This window comes from Calonectris borealis, chromosome 4 (assembly GCF_964195595.1).
Source record: "Calonectris borealis chromosome 4, bCalBor7.hap1.2, whole genome shotgun sequence".
In the NCBI taxonomy this organism is placed as follows: Eukaryota; Metazoa; Chordata; class Aves; order Procellariiformes; family Procellariidae; genus Calonectris; species Calonectris borealis.
In genome coordinates, this window is record NC_134315.1 from 29,635,650 (window position 1) to 29,658,300 (window position 22,651).

The 22,651-nt window shown below is 40.4% G+C and overlaps 1 protein-coding gene across 1 annotated transcript in view; it reads left to right on the top strand.

The window, feature by feature from the left end:
* The first annotated feature begins 8,149 nt into the window (after positions 1-8,149).
* ATP10D (ATPase phospholipid transporting 10D (putative)) overlaps positions 8,150-22,651 on the top strand; it is a 51,685-nt gene continuing 37,183 nt past the window's right edge. Inside the window, 4 exon segments of the mRNA XM_075149015.1 lie at positions 8,150-8,184; positions 11,764-11,848; positions 19,731-20,039; positions 20,821-21,015. Coding sequence (XP_075005116.1) covers positions 19,771-20,039; positions 20,821-21,015 — 464 coding nt within the window. The 5' untranslated portion in view covers positions 8,150-8,184; positions 11,764-11,848; positions 19,731-19,770.

Sequence of the window (22,651 nt, forward strand, 5' to 3'; positions counted from 1 at the left end):
TTTGGGCATCACAAAACGTAAAAGAAAATGCCCTGTGGGTAGATTATGATGACTCTTAGCCCTATTAGTAAACAACAATTAGTAGACGCTGGAATATGCTGCATAGCAAGTTGCACCACCATATCATAATAGCAGCGGTGAGAAAGTATTCTTAAAATAATAAACACACTACTAGGTACATCTCCCCTCATCCATACAAGGAATTAATGGACTGTATTTATTATATGACTCTGAGTTGAGAGCTACTATGATAGCTACTGTAGATTTTATTTTTATCACATAATATTTTAAGGTAAGGAAAACAGCTGTTGGTCAAATAGTTACGCTGGCCAAACTCTGGTTTTGCTGACAGAGGTTGTTTCAACCAAGGACATAGAAAGAGAAGGTAATTTTAACAGACTAAGAAAAAGCACAGTGTGTTGATACAGCTACATCCATGTTAAGACTGCTTTTGCCAGTACAGCACAGCAGTGTTTTTTTACCACTAAATCCCTTCCAGGGTAAATACAGCCAACTTGCTCCCAAGGCAAATGGCCTTGGGATTTACAAGTCTTTCTCAGTCTTGTCAGTCTGTGTCCAGTTTGGCAGCACATTGTGCTGGCCAGAAAGTCTGGACTTCTTTGGGGTCTCTAAATAATATATAAGGGGTAGCTTTTCACATGTACCTCCTACTTCTGCCCTTCTCTTTTCCATGGGAAATAACAATTGAATAGACTCCACTGAAGACGTTCCTAGACTCCTATTAAACAATTCCTGTCTATGCATGCCTGTATCCAAGCTCAGGAAAGTGGAGTCAGTTACACATACAACTTTCCTTGAAGAATATTTAACATCTGTTCCCATTTTTTCTTTTCTGAGACAGATAGTGTGACCACCATACTTAGCACAGAACTAGGATAAAGAAGAAATTCCAGCTCTGCCATGATATTATTTCCTACCCACTTCATCTTCTTGCATCTGAGTTTCCCCACCTGCAGAATTAAGATAGTAATATCTGACTGTTCCTATAGGTGGTGGAGGAGTCCATTAAGTTTGTGGCTTTATACCATCATGTTTATTAACTTTAAATAATATCTGGTAAGAACCAGCAGTTCTTCTGTATTTTGTGAAAAGTATGGCCATGGCAGCAAGCCAGGTGTGTGTCCAGAATGATAGAAATTCTTTTTTCTTAGGAAACACATGGCAAGATGATATCAAACACAGCAAATGTAGTGCTCATGAGGAATACAAAGAAATACATTTCAGAGGAGAAGGAAGCCAGAAAAAAATAATTTGAAAGTGACATCTTCTCACAAAGCTAACTAAATATTCATGTATTAATTTGAAAAGCAGATTTTGGGAAGCAGTTGCAAGAGACAACTTCTTTATAGTTACCAACTTTTTGAACCTTGCTAACTGTCGCACTGTTGCTGCAGTTGTATAACCTCCATGACCCATGACCTCCACGATTCCTGGCACAAATTCTGCTTTGAATGATATTACTGTAATTCCTCTTTTTCTTCAGCATGAGAGTGTCTCAAATTAACAAAGATACAAAAAGAAGAGAGGCACACTGCGTACTTCTTTGCAATGGCAAACAATTTTCTCATGGCTTAGTTACTGATGAGTAAGAGAGTCATGCCAATAAAACCATTGTATCTCAGCTTGCCTATGTATAATCTCTCTTCCTACGTACAAAAAAAAAATGTTTTAATTTACCTAAAAGCATTACCAGCCAGCTGAAAAAGTCTGAAAACCCTCTGGCTCATGCACAAGTGCAAAACTTTTATAAGGTAGGAAAATGCATGTATTTATAAATAGGGTTTGCTATAGTGAAATAATGAATCTCATTATGCAGGTGACAATAGCTTTGATTAGTATTTTGCTCACACCAGATTTGCAATCATTTGATGTTATTGCATCAGTAGAGATATTCTTAGTTTTCAGTGAAACAGATGAGATGACATTTGCTTTTATTTAGAGTTATTCTGCAGCAAATTCTGGAGAAGAGCTCCCTAGATAATTTCTCTGTGCACTGTGAAGACATGGTCTACTTGTTCTTCCACAAGCCACTGTAAGGAATGTAGTAAGAAATTTTCCTTTCACAGTTTGGAGAATATTTCAGGAGAAATCCTGAGTGACTTAAAATAGAAAATTAACAATTATGTTAATTTTCCTAGTTTTCCTTAAATAGTTCCTCTACCTATAGGAGGAAAATAAGGAGGAAATATAAATTGTACATTCGAAGATAGGATATGTTTTTTCCATATTTAATTACAATGCATTATATGACATAAAAACCTAGCAAAGAGCAGTTGTTCTAATATTGTCACATACAGTTCTAGTTAAAAGTAAACCCTAGGCTTTCTTCTAAGTTCGAACTTGACCTACAGATATCTGTGAAAGCATAAATCTCTCTTGTCTTTACCATGGCCATGGCTTTTCATTAATTAATCTTGGATCTGTGATGTACTGGGCCACCCAAGTGGCTCAGAAACACGCATGTGGTAACATTTCTTCCAAGTTAGCTAAAGCTGTACTTGTGCTTTGTCTTGGTCTTGGTCTATCTTTATCTTGTTCTATACTTTATCTTCATCTTGGTTTACAGTGGCTCTAGAAGGTGTGATGATCAGATATAATGTCTGCTGGGACAAATTTTCACCTTCAAAAATGTTTAAATACATGTGAACCATAAAAATGAGGTTTTATCTTTGTGGTGTCTTGTAGACACTTTTGATCTGATACTAGGTATCCTAAAATTAGATTAACCATCTTATGAAAAAACAGCCTTGGATTTTCCCTTATGGAAAATACCTGAGAGAATCAAAAGTCCAAGTGTCATCTTCATATCCATGTACTGGATTATTTTTATTTGTTCAAGAAATGGATATAGTAGTTGTGACATAAGTAACTATGTTAAAATAGTGAAAAATTTTGTTTAGCAAGTTGGAGTCATCTGTTCAGCAGAAATCATGAGTTAGAAAAACTGTTAAAAAAAAGTGAATAGAAAAAAATGCTTGAGAAAAATTATAACCCAGACAATAACTTTCTGCAAGCAAAGAGAGAAAAAAAAGCAACATTTACTAAATAGTTCATTTGGTATCACTGACTCAGCTAATTTTATTAGCTGGTAGACTGGTTTGATAAAAAGAAGATGCAGAATTAAGGTTATTTTGTGGACCAAATAAAATCAACAGGTCAAATAACTTGCTTATACATACAATGAAAAGGAAGGCACATAAGTAGATATAATAAGTGCATATCAAAAGTGTTCTGATGCACAATAAAACTGTAGCAGTGTAAATACACTAATAACAAGTTTACAGCTGTAGATAAGATAAGGCTGAAGATCAGCCATGGGAAATTGCCACATCACAGTAAACAGCAAAAGAAAGGATAAAGCAATTTATCCAAGTGCATCAAAGCCGTCTGTGTGAAATTCCACTTAGCTAGTACTACTTCCCAATCATACACACTTTCCCGTCAGCCCAGAAGTAGCAGCATTACATGGTGTTCCTCTTCTTTAGAGTTATAGTTTTGGGTCGTCTTATTCAATGGGTCCATGTTAGTTCAGTATTGTTGGAAGCTGGAGTCTCACTATAAATTAGCAATTCAGTTTCCCTATTATAGAAAGTACTAATGCCAAGATAAGCATTAGAGCTGCTGATATCTCATTTAAGATGATTTTCTGCTTGTCCTGGTAATTCAGGGCCCCTTAAAAGTGAAAGACTCTTTCAGATTCCTTGATAAATTCCAGCTGATAGTTACTTTCTGCAGAACGGGCAACAGAATGAAAATCCCTAGAACAAAAAGTCCATCATCTTAGTGACTTCCAGGATGGAAGTTCCTAATGCATATGATGGCCAAACCACAGTGAGTGGTATATCAGTAAATGCTATGACAATAATAATAACTGCTACTGACTGCTAATAACTGAACCAGAACTGGGATATAATGCAAGCTTCCTGATTCCTGGCATTCTCCAACTGGCTAAACATAATGGTATAAACCACAGGCAAAGCATGAGGATTCCATGAGTGAATAGTACAGCCAGTTACTCCCTTAAAACTTGTCTACACAAGCTTCGTCATGGCAATTTATCCAACATTAACTAAGGTCTGAATGGATTTGTTAAACTGCATTACACCTTTGGCTGGACACTTTTATTCAGAATTTAGTTAGCTTTCACTCGGTTTGATATAATTCATTCTTACCTGGTTTACTTCAGCAAAACGAAGGTGAATGGATAAACACCAGGAACAAAAAGAACTATTTAAACCATTAGAACAGTGGTCGCTGCTAGTATAAAAGCAAATGGGTACGAAATTGAGTTTAGAAGCTAGAAAATAATTCTTAACCCTCACAGCAACCATACTCTGGAACAGTTTTCTAATACAGTAATATGAGCAAAACACCTAATTACTTTTAAGATAAAGCTCAGTCAGTTTATGAACCAGATTACATGGCATGCTTGCAATAACAAGGGAATAGATTCAATGACCCAGAAGGTGCCTTTCAGGAAAGTTCCCATGATAATATTTACATACCTACTCTACCTCTCTCAAGATTTGCAAAATGTACATAATATACACAGAATATATCTTGCACTGTAAAAATATAAAAACAAATGTTAGATCTTTCAAACTGAACATGTAGTCTCATCACTAACAAACATTTGCATGTTGTGGTGTTTATTCTCCCTTGTTTCAATTTTTTGTTTTTAACATGGAAGTAGTAATACCTTCTTGTCTTACAAGAATATTTATATATTTATAAAATGCTTACTCCAGTGATGAACACAATCTCCTCACAAGGAAATCAATAAACCCATAGATTTAGACGATGTACAGTAAATAAAGGTTATAGCCACACACAGACTAGAATAGATAAACGGCTATCTCATTCACTGTGCATCCATAACCCTGCAAACTGAGTCAGACTAGGGTCCTGTCAGGAAATATATCTGAGGATCTTGTAGTAAGAGACTACCCTAGTGCATATGCAAAACAGACAACTTTAATTTGCACTAGGAAAATATTGGGTTTTCACATATAACATTGGTTAGGACTCTAAATACATCATTTAGCCACTGACCTTGTAAACAATGATTCAATGTTTTTTGGTGAAATCTCTGCTACAGTTAAATTATTTGGGTTTACTGCAGAGCTAAGGAGGAAAAAGATGATCAAATTACTGGGTGATAATCAAGTCCCTTTCTGGCTATAAATTATGATTAATACACTACCACATCTTCAAAGATATTTAAAGCAGAGTGTATATCATAGTATGTCACTATTTATACTGTAAATACACACCAGATCTCTCAGGTACATCCACTAACCTAATATGAACGCACCTTGTACTTGCTAGGCTGGTCCAGGAGCATCCACACTGCAGTAATGATAACCATCTATCTACAAACCCAAATCCCCACTGGCGCTGCTATTTATGTGGATTTGGCACTGGAATGTCTGGGGAATCATACTCAGGTTCTTAGCATTTCATTAACTTGAGGTGCTTTGGGAAATGTTTGATGGCATGCTATGACAAATTTCCCTCTTCCTTCCAGGTCTTCGTGGGAAAGTTTTCAGTCTGCCAACACATTTAGTTCACAGTTCCCATGATGTAAGTTCCTCTCTTTCACATGTCCCAACCAGTGCCAATATGAGCACAGCTGGACGAGCTGTTCATGCTTGTACTTGCAGAGTTACTGCAGCCATGAACAGATAGAGGGTTTGAAGAACACAGAAGACCAAAGAGCTCTCCAACTGTGCTGGAGTCATCAATGGCTCTCATGTGCCCATAGTTTTCTCTTTTCATAAGAGGTTGTTCAGGAATGAATATGAAAGACACCTGCAGACCTCTCTGGAAAAAAAGGGATATATCTATGTGGATGACATTCAGTTATTACCTCCACACAGAAAAGCTATCAGCAAGATTTCTCAATCAAGCATTCTCTCTTGTGACTATCTTCTTTGTAGTTACTCTTCCATAGGATACTTGGGAGAAGACAGTTTAATTGCACTTCAGACATGCTGGATGGTTGCTTCGCATGCTTGGGATCAAGACCATTTGTACTACTGGACAGTAGTACAAAAGGATAAAAGTGAAAACATGGTGTGTAATGGCCAAGTCAGGCACCAGTAAAGCCTCCTACCCACCCAATCAGACCTACCTCTCCGAACAGCTCATATACCCTGCTTCAACACATCCAATTAAACTGCACAAAGTGCTGCACTAAGGCAGCTATGCTCCTTCTGGCAGCCAAGCTAGCTCATTTATGGTTTGGTCCGGTATTTTTGCAGCGCACCGATATGCAGGCCTAATCGAGGCAGTTTTATTGCTAGGCAAACAAGGGAAACAAAATGATGCCTTTTGTAGTTGTAAGCTTACAGAATGGACTGACATGCATGAAAAAATATGAATGGGAAATGTGGGACTCTCCATATGAATTATTTATAGCTCCGATGTGATTACAGAAGAGGTGGGTATTTTGTTAAAAGCTGTGTGATGTTCTCTTCTTTCTCAAACACTTGTGCTAACCTGAAAGTTCCAATAAATCAATATGTTAACCAATTAAACAACATTAAAGTAACTGTTTTCTGCAGGCTTACTACCACCTTGTGTCTTGCAGCACTTTGCTCTGCCCTCCCCAGAGTTGCATCCTCTTTCCTAGAGCACCTGAGCCAGCAAAGTTGATGGATCCTGCCAAGGAAACAGAAGAACTCTGTATCTTTTCCTGCCCAGAAGAATAAACCTGCATAATTTCAAGGTGGCAGTTATGGACTTCCTTCATATAGATGTATTTTTATTCCATCTGACACGCCAATATGTTTTGAAATTCCTGCTAGCCATATGGGTACTTCAAAGAACAGACCATCAGCTGCCGTTCACTGAAACATAATCAAAGTGTTTTCAGTGTGTGGTCAGGGGTACGGAGCATGCTAAAATGCAGGACAACAGAGGAAAACAATGCCATGCACATGGGAAGGAGAGAGCAACCAACTGCCATTGCTCAGCACAGCCCTCCTGGCTCTCTGTTAGGAATGCATTGTTGATACTGGACAAGTACTGGTAACTCCAGCCCATTTCAGTAGGGACCAAGGGTTCTGCAAATAACTTTTTCTGGGTTTTTTTTTCTTCCTTTTTCAGAAGATAGTTTTGGAGTAGGAATCCTCTCACTTTCGTGTAAAAGGCCGTGTGATTTCATTGTAAGGGGCAGCCTTCAAGAGTGCTCTGGAAGGCAGTAAGAGCAAAAAGGACAACGTGGGGCTTCAAAAGGGCTATTGATGAAACAACTCACTGAGGTTCCCGATGGCAGTGATTTGTTTAAGACAATTTGGGCAGTTTCTCAATAGCCAGAGGCTTACTTCCTAGAAAACAAGACAGAGTGTTTGCTAACCTTGATTAGCCCAGTGGCTAGAAAATTTGATGTTTAGACAGGCCACGCTGCCTTCAGTGCCAGATTGTCCTGGCAAAAGATCAAGAACATCAATTTCCCTGACAAGCTGTCAAGGGCGTCAGGTTCTGTCACAGCCACATTCCTGCCACCGTCTCCATCTGCTGAGGCCTCAAGGAAAAAAAGCCTTTAAACAATAACTAATCTTTGGATGGGCAAGCGCTGCAGTTGACGGAGATTGTAAAAGCAGCTCTGTTCGTTTTTCACTTTGAAAACTCAGCTCCTGAGCATGGCAGGAGAAAAACGGGCACACAACCGCTGACGCCTGGGCACGATGGCCCTTTGCCTGCCCGCAGTCCGCCTTGCTGGCTTGGGGCTGGGTTTGCTCCTGGCTGGGGGAAAGGGCTTGGTTGGCAGTACCTAACCTCGCCTCCCGAAGCGGCAACCAAAGGCCTGGCCCCTTCGGCAACGAGCAAAGCTTCCTCACCCGGGGGGACCCTTCCAAAAGCGGCCCCGCCGCAGCCCGGCCCGGCGGCTCCTGCCTCAGTCACTCCCCGGGGGAGAAACACCAGAGCGGGCAAGAGGCGAGAAGAAAAGGCCGGCAAAAGGCCGGTAAAGGCAGAGTGAGGAGTGGAGGGCGGCGAAGGGCGCCGGGTGAAGGCGGCGGTGCCGGGCCGGCGCGGCAGAAGGGCGCGGCGCAGCCGCGGGGGGCCGGGCAGCACCGGCGGGGCGGGGCGGCCGCGGAGACGGAGCGAGAGCGGCGAGCGCGTCGCGGCCATGATGCCGGGATGTGCGCAGTGCCACAGGTAAGCCGGGCGGGGGGTCAGGCAGGCAGCCTGCCTGCGGGGCCGGGTGCGCGGCTGGTGGGGCGGGAGGACACCGGTGCCGGGCTCCTGGGCCGAGACCTGACGGGAGGGAAACGTGGAAGCAGCCGTCGTGGGAGGAACCCGCGCTAGTTCGGGAGGAGGCTGTGGCGGGGCCGCCCGCGTCGCCGTACGGCCACGGGGACAGATGCGCCGGCAGGAAAATGGGGCTGTCTGCGGCTGCCGGCCTGGCGCCAGGGTCGCGGCCACCGGCCTTCGGGCCTCGCAGCCGGCCTCGGCTCCGCGGGCAGCCGCCGGCAGCCAGGTGTCCGCCGCCGCCGGGACGGAGGCGAGGCGAGGCGAGGCTGCCGCCCTGCAGGGGGGCGCCGCCCTGCAGGCCCTCCGCGAGGTGCCTCGGGCCTGCCGGCGGCCTGGGAAGTTTTCCCGGGTAGGTGCCGCCCCTCAGCCTGAAGGGAGCGTGAAGCGGTCGGTTCTCGGCGCGAAGAGGCAAGGTCGTCGCAACCGGCCCGTCCGTTTTCATCTCCCAGTCGGACTCGGATGTGGAGGGAGGTCCCGCCTTCCGAGCCGCGGGTGACGTTTTGAAGGCGTGAGGGGTCTGGTCCGGGCAAGTGCTGCGGAGGCCGAACCGCCCCCCGCGAAACCCGGCGGCGGCTTCTGGCCGCGTCGGCGGCTGAAGCTCAGTGGTACCGCGGGCGCCGTGGGCAGTGGAAAAGGGCTGTTTGTGCTGTCATGTTCTTAAATGTCCCCTGGGCCGCCAGGCGTACGTTAATCTCATCGACTGAGCTGCTCTGGAAGCAGACCAGAAGGAAAAGGTAATTGAGACCTTGACTCCAGAAACAAAAGCCTTTGTTGTAATAGTTCATGACGGTGATTGAGGGGAAGAGTGTAAGCCTTTACGTACTTTACAGATTTATGGCAAGGAGGTAGACTTAGGTCCATATAACTCACAGGGAAATCCCTGAAGCTTCAGGGAAGTACAGAGGGATGCATAGTGCACACGGTCAGTTACAGGATTAGGCCACAATAACAATTACTGGGCTTAGTGATGAAAAAATGTTCACAAGGGTGGGGAAGAAAAATCAAAGTTCCTAAAAGGAAATTGTTGTTCTGTCAGAAGAACAGCTACTAAAGAAAAATGTACTTTTAATATAAAAATTACTATTATTTTTGTACTAAAATAATACTTAATAGGGTATTCATGTCTCGTCAATGACCATAGTATTGACAAACCTCTTATTTAAAAACATGGAATCATAGAATCGTTTAGGTTGGAAAAGACCTTTAAGATCATCAAGTCCAACCGTTAACCTAGCACTGCCAAGTCCACCACTAAACCATGTCCCTAAGCACCACATCTACAAATTTATCTTCATATCATCACCATGAGATCACAGAAGTGTCATTATCCCTATTGCAGCAGAGAGGTGCTAAATGGTTTCCCCAAGATCAGAGTGGAATTTAATTCCCTTAACTCCTTTGCGTGCCCCAAAAGCTGATCCGAAGCTGTCATTTTAAACTGAATCTTTACAGGTAGTCTGTGGGCAGTTACTGTTTACAGGAGCAAAAGCTAAGACTGACAGACAAGGATCACATTCTTTTGTTAATTGCCACTATTGTGGATGATCTGGCTTTCAAAGGCAATAGCCACTGCTAATACATATTTCTAATGAAAACTAGACCAAAATCAGGACTGAGTGCCCTGCATAAGTACTCAAAGACACTCAGTCTAATTTGACATTCCTGTCCCACCCCCTTCTGCCAAAATGAGTACTTACACAGCTGTAAGCTGGATCGGGAAATCCAATAACATTATTGTCTTTCAGTTAGTAAAAGGTCTTGCAGATCAGTGAGTTGAACCAGGTTCAGTAAGTGTCACATCAATTATCAAGGAGGGGACAAAGCCAGGAGCAGGAGGTAGGAGAAGCAAGAACAACTCCTGTCAGCATTAGCTTTTAAATCAGTTCAGCTATTCACAGCACTGCTTCTTCAGTGTCTTAAATAGTTTTGAGATTACTAGGGTCAGAATTTGAGCATTCTTAAACCCCTGCATTTTTTTCTAGGCTCCTATATCTTTAGGCTTCATTTTTAGTAATAAAACGTTTAAAGATACACATTTGTAGTTGAACCTTGAATTGCTGTAGGACACTTCTCTCTTTCAGGCCTGAAATACCCTCTCAAGAGGCATGTTTTGTAGTGTTGCAGAAACTCTCTAGTGGTTAAAGTGGATTCACAGGTTATTCCTGTCAAAATATCCCCAAGCAGTAGACAGGTTTTATTGCTCCATGGCGAATATCTGATTGTATTCCTGAGGTTAGAGAAGAGTCAGTTTTGTCAAAAATTCACTACAGTATTGGAAAATTATGTTCACTGCTGTCGTGAATTCTGTTGAACAGTGTTGTGGCTGATGACCGCTTGTATCACACCTAATTGTGGTTTCTGTAATGACTTTTAAAAGCCCTGTCTTGTCCATATAAGGTGAGAAACCATCAATATATACTGATATGGTGTTTAAAATGGTTATAAATACTGGCATAATTTCTGCTGTCACATTAATGAAATGAAAATACATTTATGTGTTCCAAGTACAGGGATGATGCACAATTCCTGTCTTGGACAGCTAATAGTTGAAATCAGTGTCATGAAATATTAAGTGAAGTCTGCAAGATCTGAGCCTAATTTTAGACTGAATATAATAAATAGTACTGGAAGAGAAGTAAGAAGAAAATGGGTGTGGAGATGAGTAAGAAAGGCAAGGACAGAAGCAGCAATACTAGAATAAATAGAAGTGCCACAAAGGATTTAATGAGGCTGAAATGAAAACTAGACACCAGCGTAGTTTGCGTCTGACACTCAGAACTACCTCTCGGAAGGGATCTCCAACTGAAAATCTTAAAATGCCAAGGAAAAAACATGATGCACAGCTTATGTTCTAAAAGAGCACTGTCATTTGCAGCTGGACTGCATGTGAGAAAGATAGAAAGTAGGAGCTGTGCTTATGCACAGCAGTTGTTGCTGAACCTACAACAGAAATACACTGGATCAGCACAACAGCATTGACAATTAAGGTGCTGTCAGCTGTAGCGTTACCATCCCTTTGAAATATGCAGGTATCTCACATCTGTTGTAGCTGTTGTTTCAGCTTCTTAAAAATCAAAAGGCTGTATGTAAATTGTTCGTATTTAAGATACACTTTTGGTAGGTATGATTGCAGTATGCTTAAGGTAGCTTTAATCTGTTTGGCTAAAAACCAGAGAAGCTGCACTGCTACAGGCCTTGACATGAGCCATGTAAGTCTGCACAGTATTTGAAGACCTTCGTGGAAATCTGTACTTTGTGGCTTAACTGCTGTTAGTTATCTAGATATTAAGTAGCCCAGGTTATGCCCACACATGTAGCATCCACATTTCTGGCTTCCAGTGTTGGCAGAAAAGTCTGTTTAAAACCAGAAGGTCTTTAAGATAAAATCAAATCTAGTATTTTCATTTGAAGTGAGCTGTGGAGGATTTTTTGGATTTGGATTTGTGCTCTTTTTGTAACCATATGTATAACCTCCTTTCCCAGATCCTTTGAAGAACCCTTGAGCATTAAATCTGAAAGCCCCTCTGGATGCCTTGGGAGTTTCTGGAACTCTTGAAGAGCTGGTAATGTAGGTGTCTTAGAAAACCAGAAGAATATGACTAGTCAGAGACCTAAGAATATGACTTAGATCCTAAGTTTTGGGAACTCAAGTACAGTTACTTGCTGTACCAGGTACTTTCAGTACAAATTTCAATGAGTAACCTAGACCTTGTCTACACAACAGAGTTTTGGCCCTTTAAAGAAATAGTTAAAAACCAGCAATACTGCCAATATGGATCCATTTCCTTTAAAACTGTTTACTCTAACTTAGGGAACATCCACTGACTACAAAAAAATCACATCCCTTTGCATCATATGAACAGTAGTATAAATTTTTTAACATGGCCCACACCTTAGTCTTACTGTTAAATTAATGTGAATTTCATACATATCAAAGCATCTGCAGTAATTAAATGCTGCATGATTATAAGCTAACGATATACTTGTGAGAAAAGATGGTCATAAAAAAGTAAGACTTAACCCAGAAGATTTTGTTTTACAGTTTTGAGAGACTGATGTGGCACATGAGAACAGGACATAAAGCGGAACTTTTCTGATGAATGGAGAAGAGGATGGGAAACATTTGCACAAACCATAGCTCTCCAGCAGTCTACAGTTTTATTTTGAAACTGGTTACCTGTAGCAGAAATACAGGATTCATCTGAGTTTTAAATCTAAAATTTGGTATTGTATGGTTCAGTTGTATCTGTAGATACAAGATCTGATTGGCATCCTAAATAACTTTACCCAGGAGATTTTCTGCTTTTATGTACTGCTCCCACACTGTAGCACATTAATCAGCACTACTGCATGTATGGTTTACTATTAAATTACCTTGCGATTGACCTTGTGTCAGGGCCTTGGCACTTCCTGGGTTTTAATGCACCCTGCTAATAGTTTTTTAGTTGTGAAGAGCTGCTGATGGCTGGCTTAAAGTGCTCACAACCAAGAAATTTCCTTTCCAAGATAAGGCATTTCAAGGCTTACAGGTTTTCAATGTTGCCCATGCTAAATCAGACTTTGTAGGTAGGAGTGCATGGCAAAGTATTGCCATAGCATTTTACTTTCCATTGTAACATCTGCCTTCCACTCTTAATCCAAGAGTTCTTAGCATCCTGTTTATGCATATAACTCAGAATATGTGGTTGCAAATAACCACATATTTTTCTTAGAATTGAAGTTTTGATTCCTGCAGGTTTTTGGCTGCTTGTCCCATACCATACATCGGCAGCACAAGTCTCTTATCCAGATCTATTTAGCATATTAGGGTGTCTCTGCAGATTTCATATTGGCTTGCAAAGACATGTTACAAACTTGTGAAATTGCATTTACAGAAAAAGTAGCAAACCTTAGGAGAAAAGAAGTACTTGTTTTTCAGAGTGTAAGTTAAACTTTAGGCCATGGCTCCCTTAAGCTTCTCCATTGTCTAATAGCTTCTGAGTTGTCAAAGATGATGAGGAAGCGTTTTTAACATTTAGCCTGTATAGTTCTGACAGTGTATTCCAGTCGTAAGTGCTAGTGAGCCTGTGCAGTAACACTTGCTAAGAGGTTTAAATGGGACTTTGTGTGGATCAGATCACCACTGTTCCATAGCTTTGCGTAGTGTGACCTCCATCGGGGTTAGTATTTTGTATCTTCCCTGGTTACCACAGAACCTCAGACCTACAGAACACCCTGAAATATTCAGGTAGGGACCTAAGAAAATTGGTGTTGTTAGAGCGATGTGTTGTCTGAATTGCTTCCCTTTTAGGTGCTGTAGACATTTTTCAGGTAAGATAATGCAGTTTTATTGATTGCACATATGTTTGCCAAGAATCGATTGATTACTTCCTACTGGAAACAGACCCAGAGGACACAGAAGGCATCCTGCACATTATAGAATCATACAGGTTGGAAAAGACCTCTAAGATCATCGTGTCCAACCGTCAACCCAACACCACCATGCCCACTACACCATGTCCCTAAGGGCCTCATCTACACGTCTTTTAAATACCTCCAGGGATGGTGACTCCACCACTTCCCTGGGCAGCCTGTTCCAAGGCCTGACCACTCTTTCAGTAAAGAAATTTTTCCTAATGTTCAATCTGAACCTCCCTTGGCGCAACTTGAGGCCATTTCCTCTTGTCCTATCGCTAGTTACTTGGGAGAAGAGACCAACACCCACCTCACTACAACCTCCTTTCAGGTAGTTGTAGAGCGCGATGAGGTCTCCCCTCAGCCTCCTCTTCTCCAGGCTAAACAACCCCAGTTCCCTCAGCCGCTCCTCATAAGACTTGTGCTCCAGGCCCTTCACCAGCTTCGTTGCCCTCCTCTGGACACGCTCCAGCACCTCCATGTCCTTCTTGTAGTGAGGGGCCCAAAACTGAACACAGTATTCGAGGTGCGGCCTCACCAGTGCCGAGTACAGGGGCACGATCACCTCCCTACTCCTGCTGGCCACACTAAATGTCCGAAGACTCTGCCTAAACAGGAACAGGGTAGAAATAAGCACCATACACATGCATGTGCCAGAGGTCTGAGGAACATTCCTGTGAAATATGTCATTTACCAAGTGTATTTAATAAAGAATTTTCTGAAAGAAGAATGAGGACTAACTATTTGGAGATCACAGCAAAAGAGAGGGTTGTCGTCAGAAGGGAGGAAGTGGTCAAGAGACGCTGGGATAAATGTTAGGGCACTTCACATGACATACAAACAAACAACTACAACATAATAGTAAGGTGCAGTTTCAGAGCAGTATAAACATTGGCTAAATTATCTACACAGCTGTGTCGCAGACAATCTCTAGAAAGAATTTGGGATGGGAGAGGTCAGCGAATGCCAAGTGATTTGCCAAAGGCTACCCAATAATATAACTGGAACTAAGGATTTTTCAGTCTCAGCTCCATCTCCCTGCAGGAAAGCTAGGAGCAAAGGCTTGCAAGCAGATACTTCACAGAACTGGAAGCTGACAGAATTTACAAGAGACAATGAAAGGCAAGTGATGGGAAAAGAAATCAACTTTTGGACATGAAATGTACATACAAGAAAATGATTATACTGGGCTTTATGATGAAAGGCCCTTCTCTCAGGCTATGCAGCATTTAAAAATAAGGGTTTTCACAGCATTACCAGCAGCAGAGTGTTATTAAAGGCTTTTTTATTGTGATATAGGATGATCAAACAAGGATAGTGTCTGGTGCTTATCTGCCCTGTGGTAAAAATGACACTGCTGTGCCTTGCTTTTACAAAGATTTGACAGCCAGCTATTGCATGTTAACTGTGTCTAGTCCTTCCAGTTTTCCATTAGAATATCTCAAAGTGTTTTATAAGAAGAGGAAAGAGTCAGAGTACATGAGGCAACTGAGGTAGAGAGAAAGTAAGTGATATGTCCAGTGTCACATAGTTCCCTTCCACATTTCATCATGATCATGTGACATTAGTGAGCTTGCTACAAAAACTTGGCTTTTTGCATGTAAGACATATCTGGATTAGCTCTGGATGTCAGCTGTTGCTATTTAGCAAGATCAGGTAGTGTTCACTAGAGTGTACAGTGTGAAAATGAGAACAGAGTCTAGCTTATGTGACAGTCCTCAAACTTAGAATATGATCATTTAGGCTTCTTATTTTCAAATACGTGAACATTATTCTTGGCTTTTTTAAATAAAAACTTATTTTTTAAAATAAACCTTTAAAAATACTGCTTCAGAGTTAAGTTCTATCTCTCACATCTGTTTAAAAGTAACGCATCTTGTGGTTCTTTTGCCAGTGTTTACAGAAACATCTGCTGTTTTGTATTACTGCTTCAAATTCACCTTAGGCTGGAGGACTCAAGAATTTACTATGAAAAATGACATGACAAGAAGGTCAAATAATGTTTTAAGAGAAAGGATTTCTTAGAAAAATTGTTTAAAACAGCACTTATTTGAACTTTGTCAACTTCATCCTTTACAATATCTAACATGAAGTTGATGAATCTCCTTTTGAACTCCTAGCTAACCAAAGAAAAAGTGCTCATTCCTTTATGATCCCAATTTAATGAGTAAGAAGAAGGAAAACATTCAAAAGAGAAAAAAAATGCAAAAGAGATTTCTGAAATTTGAAACCTCATAAATCCTTTTTTAAAATGGAAATGCAAATGACTTTAAAAAAAAAATTGCAAATAGTAGCTCAGTCAAATCCCAGGGGAGTCAGAGGGCATTGTGGCAGAGTATGAAATCCAGATACTTTATTTCCCAAGATGCTGGTTAATTATCTGATTCACCTTTTTGACCATAGGAGTTTACTTGTTTCCTCTCATACAGTGTTTCCAATGTGGTACAGTGGTGGTGGTTTTGTGTTAGTTATTTCTTGTCCATACAATCTTCTTCAGAGTTTTCTTAAACGTTGTTACAATAAAATGCTGAGGATACTGGCAGAAGTATGCAGTGCACACAACTGACTCTGAGGTTTCCTGTTCCTTTTTAAGCTCTGCTTCTCTGAAGGAGGATGAGGAAGGGTGGGGCAGAGGTTTTGGAGCTGTGTCAGGAGTCAGGGATGCGTGTGCAGTGAGGGGTGACTGCTCTTCAGCAACACTGCGGATGCAGTTTAAGCCTTCGGCTGTAGATCCAATGGTGAGGAATTCTGTCTTAACATGCTGTCACGTTAAAATGTCCAGTACTCCCCTCCCCCTTTTTTTTAACAGTGGTCACCAGGTATCAAATGCTACAAAAGGTAATAAATTATGAAAACAAGAAAGAGTTAGAATTTTAGGAGGTTTTGAAATTTGTCAGGTTTTCTCTTTTGTTTTTGCCAATTCTTTACTCTGTCTTCCCATCTTTGTTTGCATGTTGATGATAATGTAATTCTTAAGCTTTTAAAGGTGGTTTAGCTGTATATGTTATTTTGTCTATATAATTTTCACTGAGTGAACAGAATCTGCCATTTAAACCCTTTGCATTCCCATTAGCCCTGGAGTTTACTTTGAGAAAGAGTTTCTTTACTTTTGCTGCTGCTTTTGATCACAGAAGTCACCAATATCAGATGTTTGTTTGGTCTTAGAAAACAAAAATGATTTTCTCTGCAAATCTAACCTGCTCTCAAATACCTGGTTCATATGGCATCTTGAAAAATTTTGTGGTATTTGCTTCCTTAAGTTTTCTGCAAAGATATTGTACATTGTAACAGCATGTAGAGATATGTCAGATTACTGCTCTTGGGCAAAGAATTATCATTTCCAGCAAAAGTATGGTTAATTGACACACCCTGTATGATTCATGCTAAAGATGGAAGCTTGAAAGAGGCTGATAAACTTAACAGGACAAAGAATAAGTCATGTTAAAACTCTCCCTGATAATCCAGCAAATTAAAGCAAACTTTTCTTTAAAAAGGCCCCTCATTGCATAAGACCTGTTTGTGAAATTACTGATTCGTCACAGCAGAGACAGTTGAAGAGGAGTGTTGTTTCCTCAAAATGGCCAAGCCTTAAGGGCGCCATCCAAAACCTAGAAGTTTTTTTTAAAGAACTGAACTGCCAGAATTTGTGATTGCAAAAGGAGAAAGTACTATTTTTTTTTCAGCCAGTCAGCTTTTTAAACTCTAATTTTCAATACTTTGTTTCAGTCCTGACTCATGTAGGTGGGTTGGTGTTCATTTGGTTTTTAAGAGCCCAATGTGTATTGAAGAGCTCTGTACTGCAAAGTATGGACTCCACTAGCAGCCGGTTCTGCAGTCCCTAAATATTTTTGAACACCTGGCTTCCTTCCAAGCTTTAGACTTGTTCTCAGACTCGGTGCACATGAATTGAAGCATCTCTTTCACGTGTGTACAGATCAATATTCACATGTCTGACTATATGGTAGCCATACCTTAAAAGTAGTTCATTGCTGTGAAGTAGCTGCTTCTAGATGTTGGAGTTTCCATCTCCGGAGGAAAGAGTAACTCTGACTAAAATGGGTTAGTAGCTTCTATGCAGAGGGCAGTCCCTCTGGGGATTAGAGGGAGTAAGGACATGAAGATGCCACATTCTGTGAAAATGAGAAGATGCCATATTTTTTGGAAAATCTTCACAATCTCCTTCTCATTTCTCTGAGAAGTCCCAGACATAGTTGTCTTCCTGTGCAGCAGTTGCTTGCCTTTGGTAGTCTGATAGTTACTGGGACCACGAGGTTTAACACTGAGAAAAAAGGAAAGTCTCTTTTTCTCAGGCTGGTCCTTTACATTGCCTGGGGGAGCACTATAGAAGGGCCTTGGAAGAACAGTAGTTCATGTGGGAACTGCCGGGGAATGCTGGGAGGGGATGCTATATAGAGGTTTGTTTTTCTCTCGTTGTTCCTCTTCTCCCTTCACGTGCAGATCAGGGTTTCTAAAGGGAGATGTGAGTTTCATGTATGTGGTAACAGTCTTCCAAGACGTTAAGATTGTAACAGTCAATAATTATCCACATCTAATGATGATGGGACAAAAATGTACCATCTTAATTTGATGAGAGGAAGAGACCAGTTAGACATTAGGGGAAAGCTTTCTAGCCAAAGGGTAGTAACGCAGTGGACCAGGCTTTTAGGAAGTTTGCAGAATCTTCCTCTTTTTAATAACAGAACGAGTTGATGTAGATATTAATACTACCTCATTGCTAGAGGACCGGCTGAGGACACTGTGCCCATGTTTCAGGATTTCTGCAATTGTAATAGAAGAAAGGAAAAATCAAGGAAGATATGTAAGAGAAGATTTGATGGTGTCAAATTGATAGTTTGGAAAATTACTTTTTACAGCAAAATTTTGGAGGAATCTGAGCAGCACAGAGTGGCATTTGTCAATAGCAGAAAAAGAGATACCACATGAATAGAAGTCTGAGTTGAAGCCAAAATCAGAATTAGTTTGATGACTGCATAGGGTAGTCTGTAGTAAAGAGATTTAATTTAGAAAGACCCAGCAAGTTTTAGAGGCAGCTTTTGTGTGGGAATTTAGGAAGAGGATTTAGTCAAAAATTTTGCTATAATGTAAGATACCAGATGGAAGGAAAGTAATCTGCAGTGAGAAGTAGCTGTACTGATGATTTGGACCTCATGCAAGTTATAGTTTTAAACAAATATAAGATGAACCGTTCTATGGAAGAAGTAGTACAAGAAATATAGCAACTATTAACTGTAAAAACTCATTGTAAATTGTAAAAAAACTCATTGTAAAAAACAGAAGTTTTGAACTTCTATTAAAGCATGGTTTGTGTGTGTAAAAGTCCTTTTCTGACTGCATCGGGTGGTTTGATAAAGTGAGTATCACTTATACTTATGAACTTCGGCTTTCTTTAGGAAAACCAATTCCTGGGTAGATTGCTAGAGCTTAGCTAAGGTGAATAAAGGAGAAGCATTGGCATGAAGTTTTTTCATCCTCTATCAGCTGATAAAAATTCTCAAACCTGTTTCTAATTCAATAGGAAGAGATTTTTTGTTCATGATAGCCACTTAGTGCCTTTCACTGGCAATTCCTCTCTTCAGGTCTACGGCTGTACTCAGATGCCTGTTGCTATATTGTTGACTCCCGAGTTTAATAAAGGTTGTTGTCGTGGTTTAACCTGGCAAGGACTACAGTGTCTGAGATAAGGATTCCTTTCAACATGCTGTTCTCTGCAGAATTAGCAGCTTGTCTGCTTTTTCAGCATGAGAAACCGGTGGGCGCGCTGCTTACATGAGGTGCTGTTACAAAAATATTGTGCATTTTAAACAGAGTAAACAAACTCTAGGATCCTGAAAGGGTGGATGAAATTCAGATAAATTCAACTCTTGAAGCAGAGATTCCTGACCTCACATAATCTATTAACTGTCTCATTTTTTTTAAAATCAAAATATAGAAATGACTTTTTTCCTAGGCTTATTCAGAACTGTAACTGTGACTTTTTAGTTGAAAAGCCTTTACAGAATTATTACTTAACTTGCTGTATTTTAACATGTTTCTAGATAGAGGACGCTTCTTGGATTATAAAGTGTTTCAGGCGCAATGGCAGATCCCATCCGCTGGGCCCGATACCGTTGGCAGCGACTGATATCTACAGAGGGCGGAGAAGGTAGCGGCAGCAGCAATTCAAGTAACGAGTGCTATCAGTCATCAAAAACTATTGCCAAACATCGGATAGTGATACCCTGTTTGGGACATTTTAAGGAAGAGTATGAAAAAGTATCAAAACTGTACATGAACAACAAAATACGGACTACTAAGTATACTTTATTGAATTTTTTACCACGGAATTTATTTGAACAATTTCACAGGTAATGAACTCCTTTTGATTGTGGTAGTTCTTCTGAAATGGAATCCTTTTATTTAAATGTGTGTTTTACTATATAGACGGGTATTAAAAAATCATTCTTCCTCCTGACCTGCCTATCACTTCTGAAAAGGTCTGTGTTATTTGGCCAAAGTCTCTTGAGTATCATCAGTGCTGGGCTAATCTTTTCTCCATAGTTTATGTAATTTCCACTCATTCTGTTATTTGGGTTATTGAAATATTCCTTACTCTTGGAGCACCGCCACACAACAATCTGCAGTAGGATTTTCAGCTCATTTCCTATGAATGTGTTTCTCCCCTTCCCTCATGTCTTTCTCTGTTGCCAATTTTTTCCATCCCCCTTCTGCTTGGAGGACTGCTGATTTGTAAAGTTATGCAGGGAGGTTGTAGGATGGCTCCCTTTTAAAAACTTGTCATCTCCCCCAGGAGATGATAAAATTAAGTTTAAAAGACCTGGAAATTTGAGAGAGTGCAAGTTCACCAAAGCTTCACTAGAAGACATATGCCTGGAGGACAGGTTTGAAAATACAGCAAAATTCTTGGTTTCTGCATCTTCTGATCATGCATATTAAGCAACTGTGCAGCTAAGTAATCTATTGACTGGTGAGTGAAAAGAGAGTTCTGGATACTTAGTTGTTAAATTGCAGCTGGGGGGAAGAAAAGATAAAATACTGCTAACTTAAGTGTCTATATAGCATGAAGTGGGGGAATAAGGATGACTGTCTGCTAGCACAGCTAACTCCTATGTTTTCTCTTTGTTTCAGAGTTGCCAATTTGTATTTCCTATTTCTAGTTGTCCTAAATTGGGTTCCTCTGGTGGAAGCCTTCCAAAAAGAAATTACAATGCTACCTCTAATAGCGGTTCTGACAATTATTGCAGTGAAAGACGGTCTGGAAGATTACTCGAAGTATAAAATGGATAAACAGATAAACAATTTACTAACCAAAGTGTATAGCAGGTAAGAGACAACAGTCTTTCAGGTTTATTGTTATTATTTGATTATGAGTATATGTAAAAAAGTTGTTGATAAATCTTTTGGTTTACTTTCTGGATACTCATAGAATCATAAAATAATTTAAGTTGGAAGGCATCTCTGGAAGTCATCTAGTCCAACCCCCTGCTCAAAGCAGGTCTAATTAGATTAGGTTGCTCAGGGACTAGTCTGGTTGAGTCTTGATCACCAGTTTTGCTAAATGGATATCAAATTAGTGTAAAATTTGCTAAAAAAATGTATTCTTCGGTGGAGGCAAGAGTGCTTACGCATGAGTTTGTACTGTATTAAACAAGGTAATTGTTGTACATAGCATTTGTTTTGAAAGGTGTATTTTTAATTCCTCTAAAATCACTGTAAGCAGCAGGGAAATTCAAGAGTTGCTAATTTACCACTATATTGATAAAGCTTATTAATGGTATCGGGATGTACTCATAATGTAGTAACATTTCCCCAACCAGAATTAGATCATTTCCTATTTGAGTGCATCACATAGTTTGGTACAAATGTTAGCCTCTGTTCCACGGTGCAGGACTGCAGGATAACAGACTGTAGGTCAGGTCAGGAGTGGAGCATGCTAGTGGTGAGAGGTTTGCTGACAGGCAGTTGTTATGCATGCATAATAAAAAGACAGGAATGCAAACTGATCATATTCTAAATTAACTGGCAAAAAACTTCTTTTAGTGCATGTCAGTGCTGCCCACATCATTGTTTTTCTTTTATACCTGTGATAAAAGGATATTCTAAGAATTATTCAAAGCCTGTAAAATACAAAGATAAAGGAAGTATAGTGGACCCTTTTTCTTTCTTGCATGCTCTGTGGTCATGCAGGGAAGCAAGTATTTTGAAAAATGTCACTTTTCATGTGTTGTAGTAGCCATCACAAATAGCACTTGTAGGAGAGGATTGATTGGCAGTTAGATACTTCAACGAAAAGAGGGAGTTTTAAATATGGTTTGGCGCTACAGCAACTACTGTATGTTACTGCTCAGACCTTACTGAATAACACACCTTTTCCTAGTGAAGGCAATACACTGAAAATAAACTTTTCTAAAATCTTAATGTGCTAGCTGGTTATGCCAAACCCTAAACTCTGTACTGCAGACACGACCTTAATCAGCCCATGCAGCAGGTTTGCAATCTGGTACTACATAACCATTAAATATATTGTGATACTACTCAGAAGATGGAATGTCCAGCTTTCTGGCATTTGCCATACTCTATCGGTATTTCAAGAGCTAGCTCGTAACCATAGAAAAAGTCTGGACTATCATTTTGTATCATCAAAGGAAAAACAAACAGCTTTTTGTTCTGCAAACACGAATATATATAGCAGCTTTCCCAGAAATATTCTATTCAACCCATAAGAATTTGAGCTTGAAATAAGTAAGTAATTGGGCTATTAGGGAAGATAAACGTTTTCTTTCTTTTTCATGTCTGCAGAGAAGGCTTAAGGGAGAAACTGGATTATTTCTCTATAAATTGTCATGTACCCTGAAAGAATTCCTTGCCAGAAAGCTGAAGTATTCAATATCCATATTCCTGAAAACTCTGTGTTACTTGCAGTCTCATACCAATGTCAATGAAGCAGAATTAATTTCTG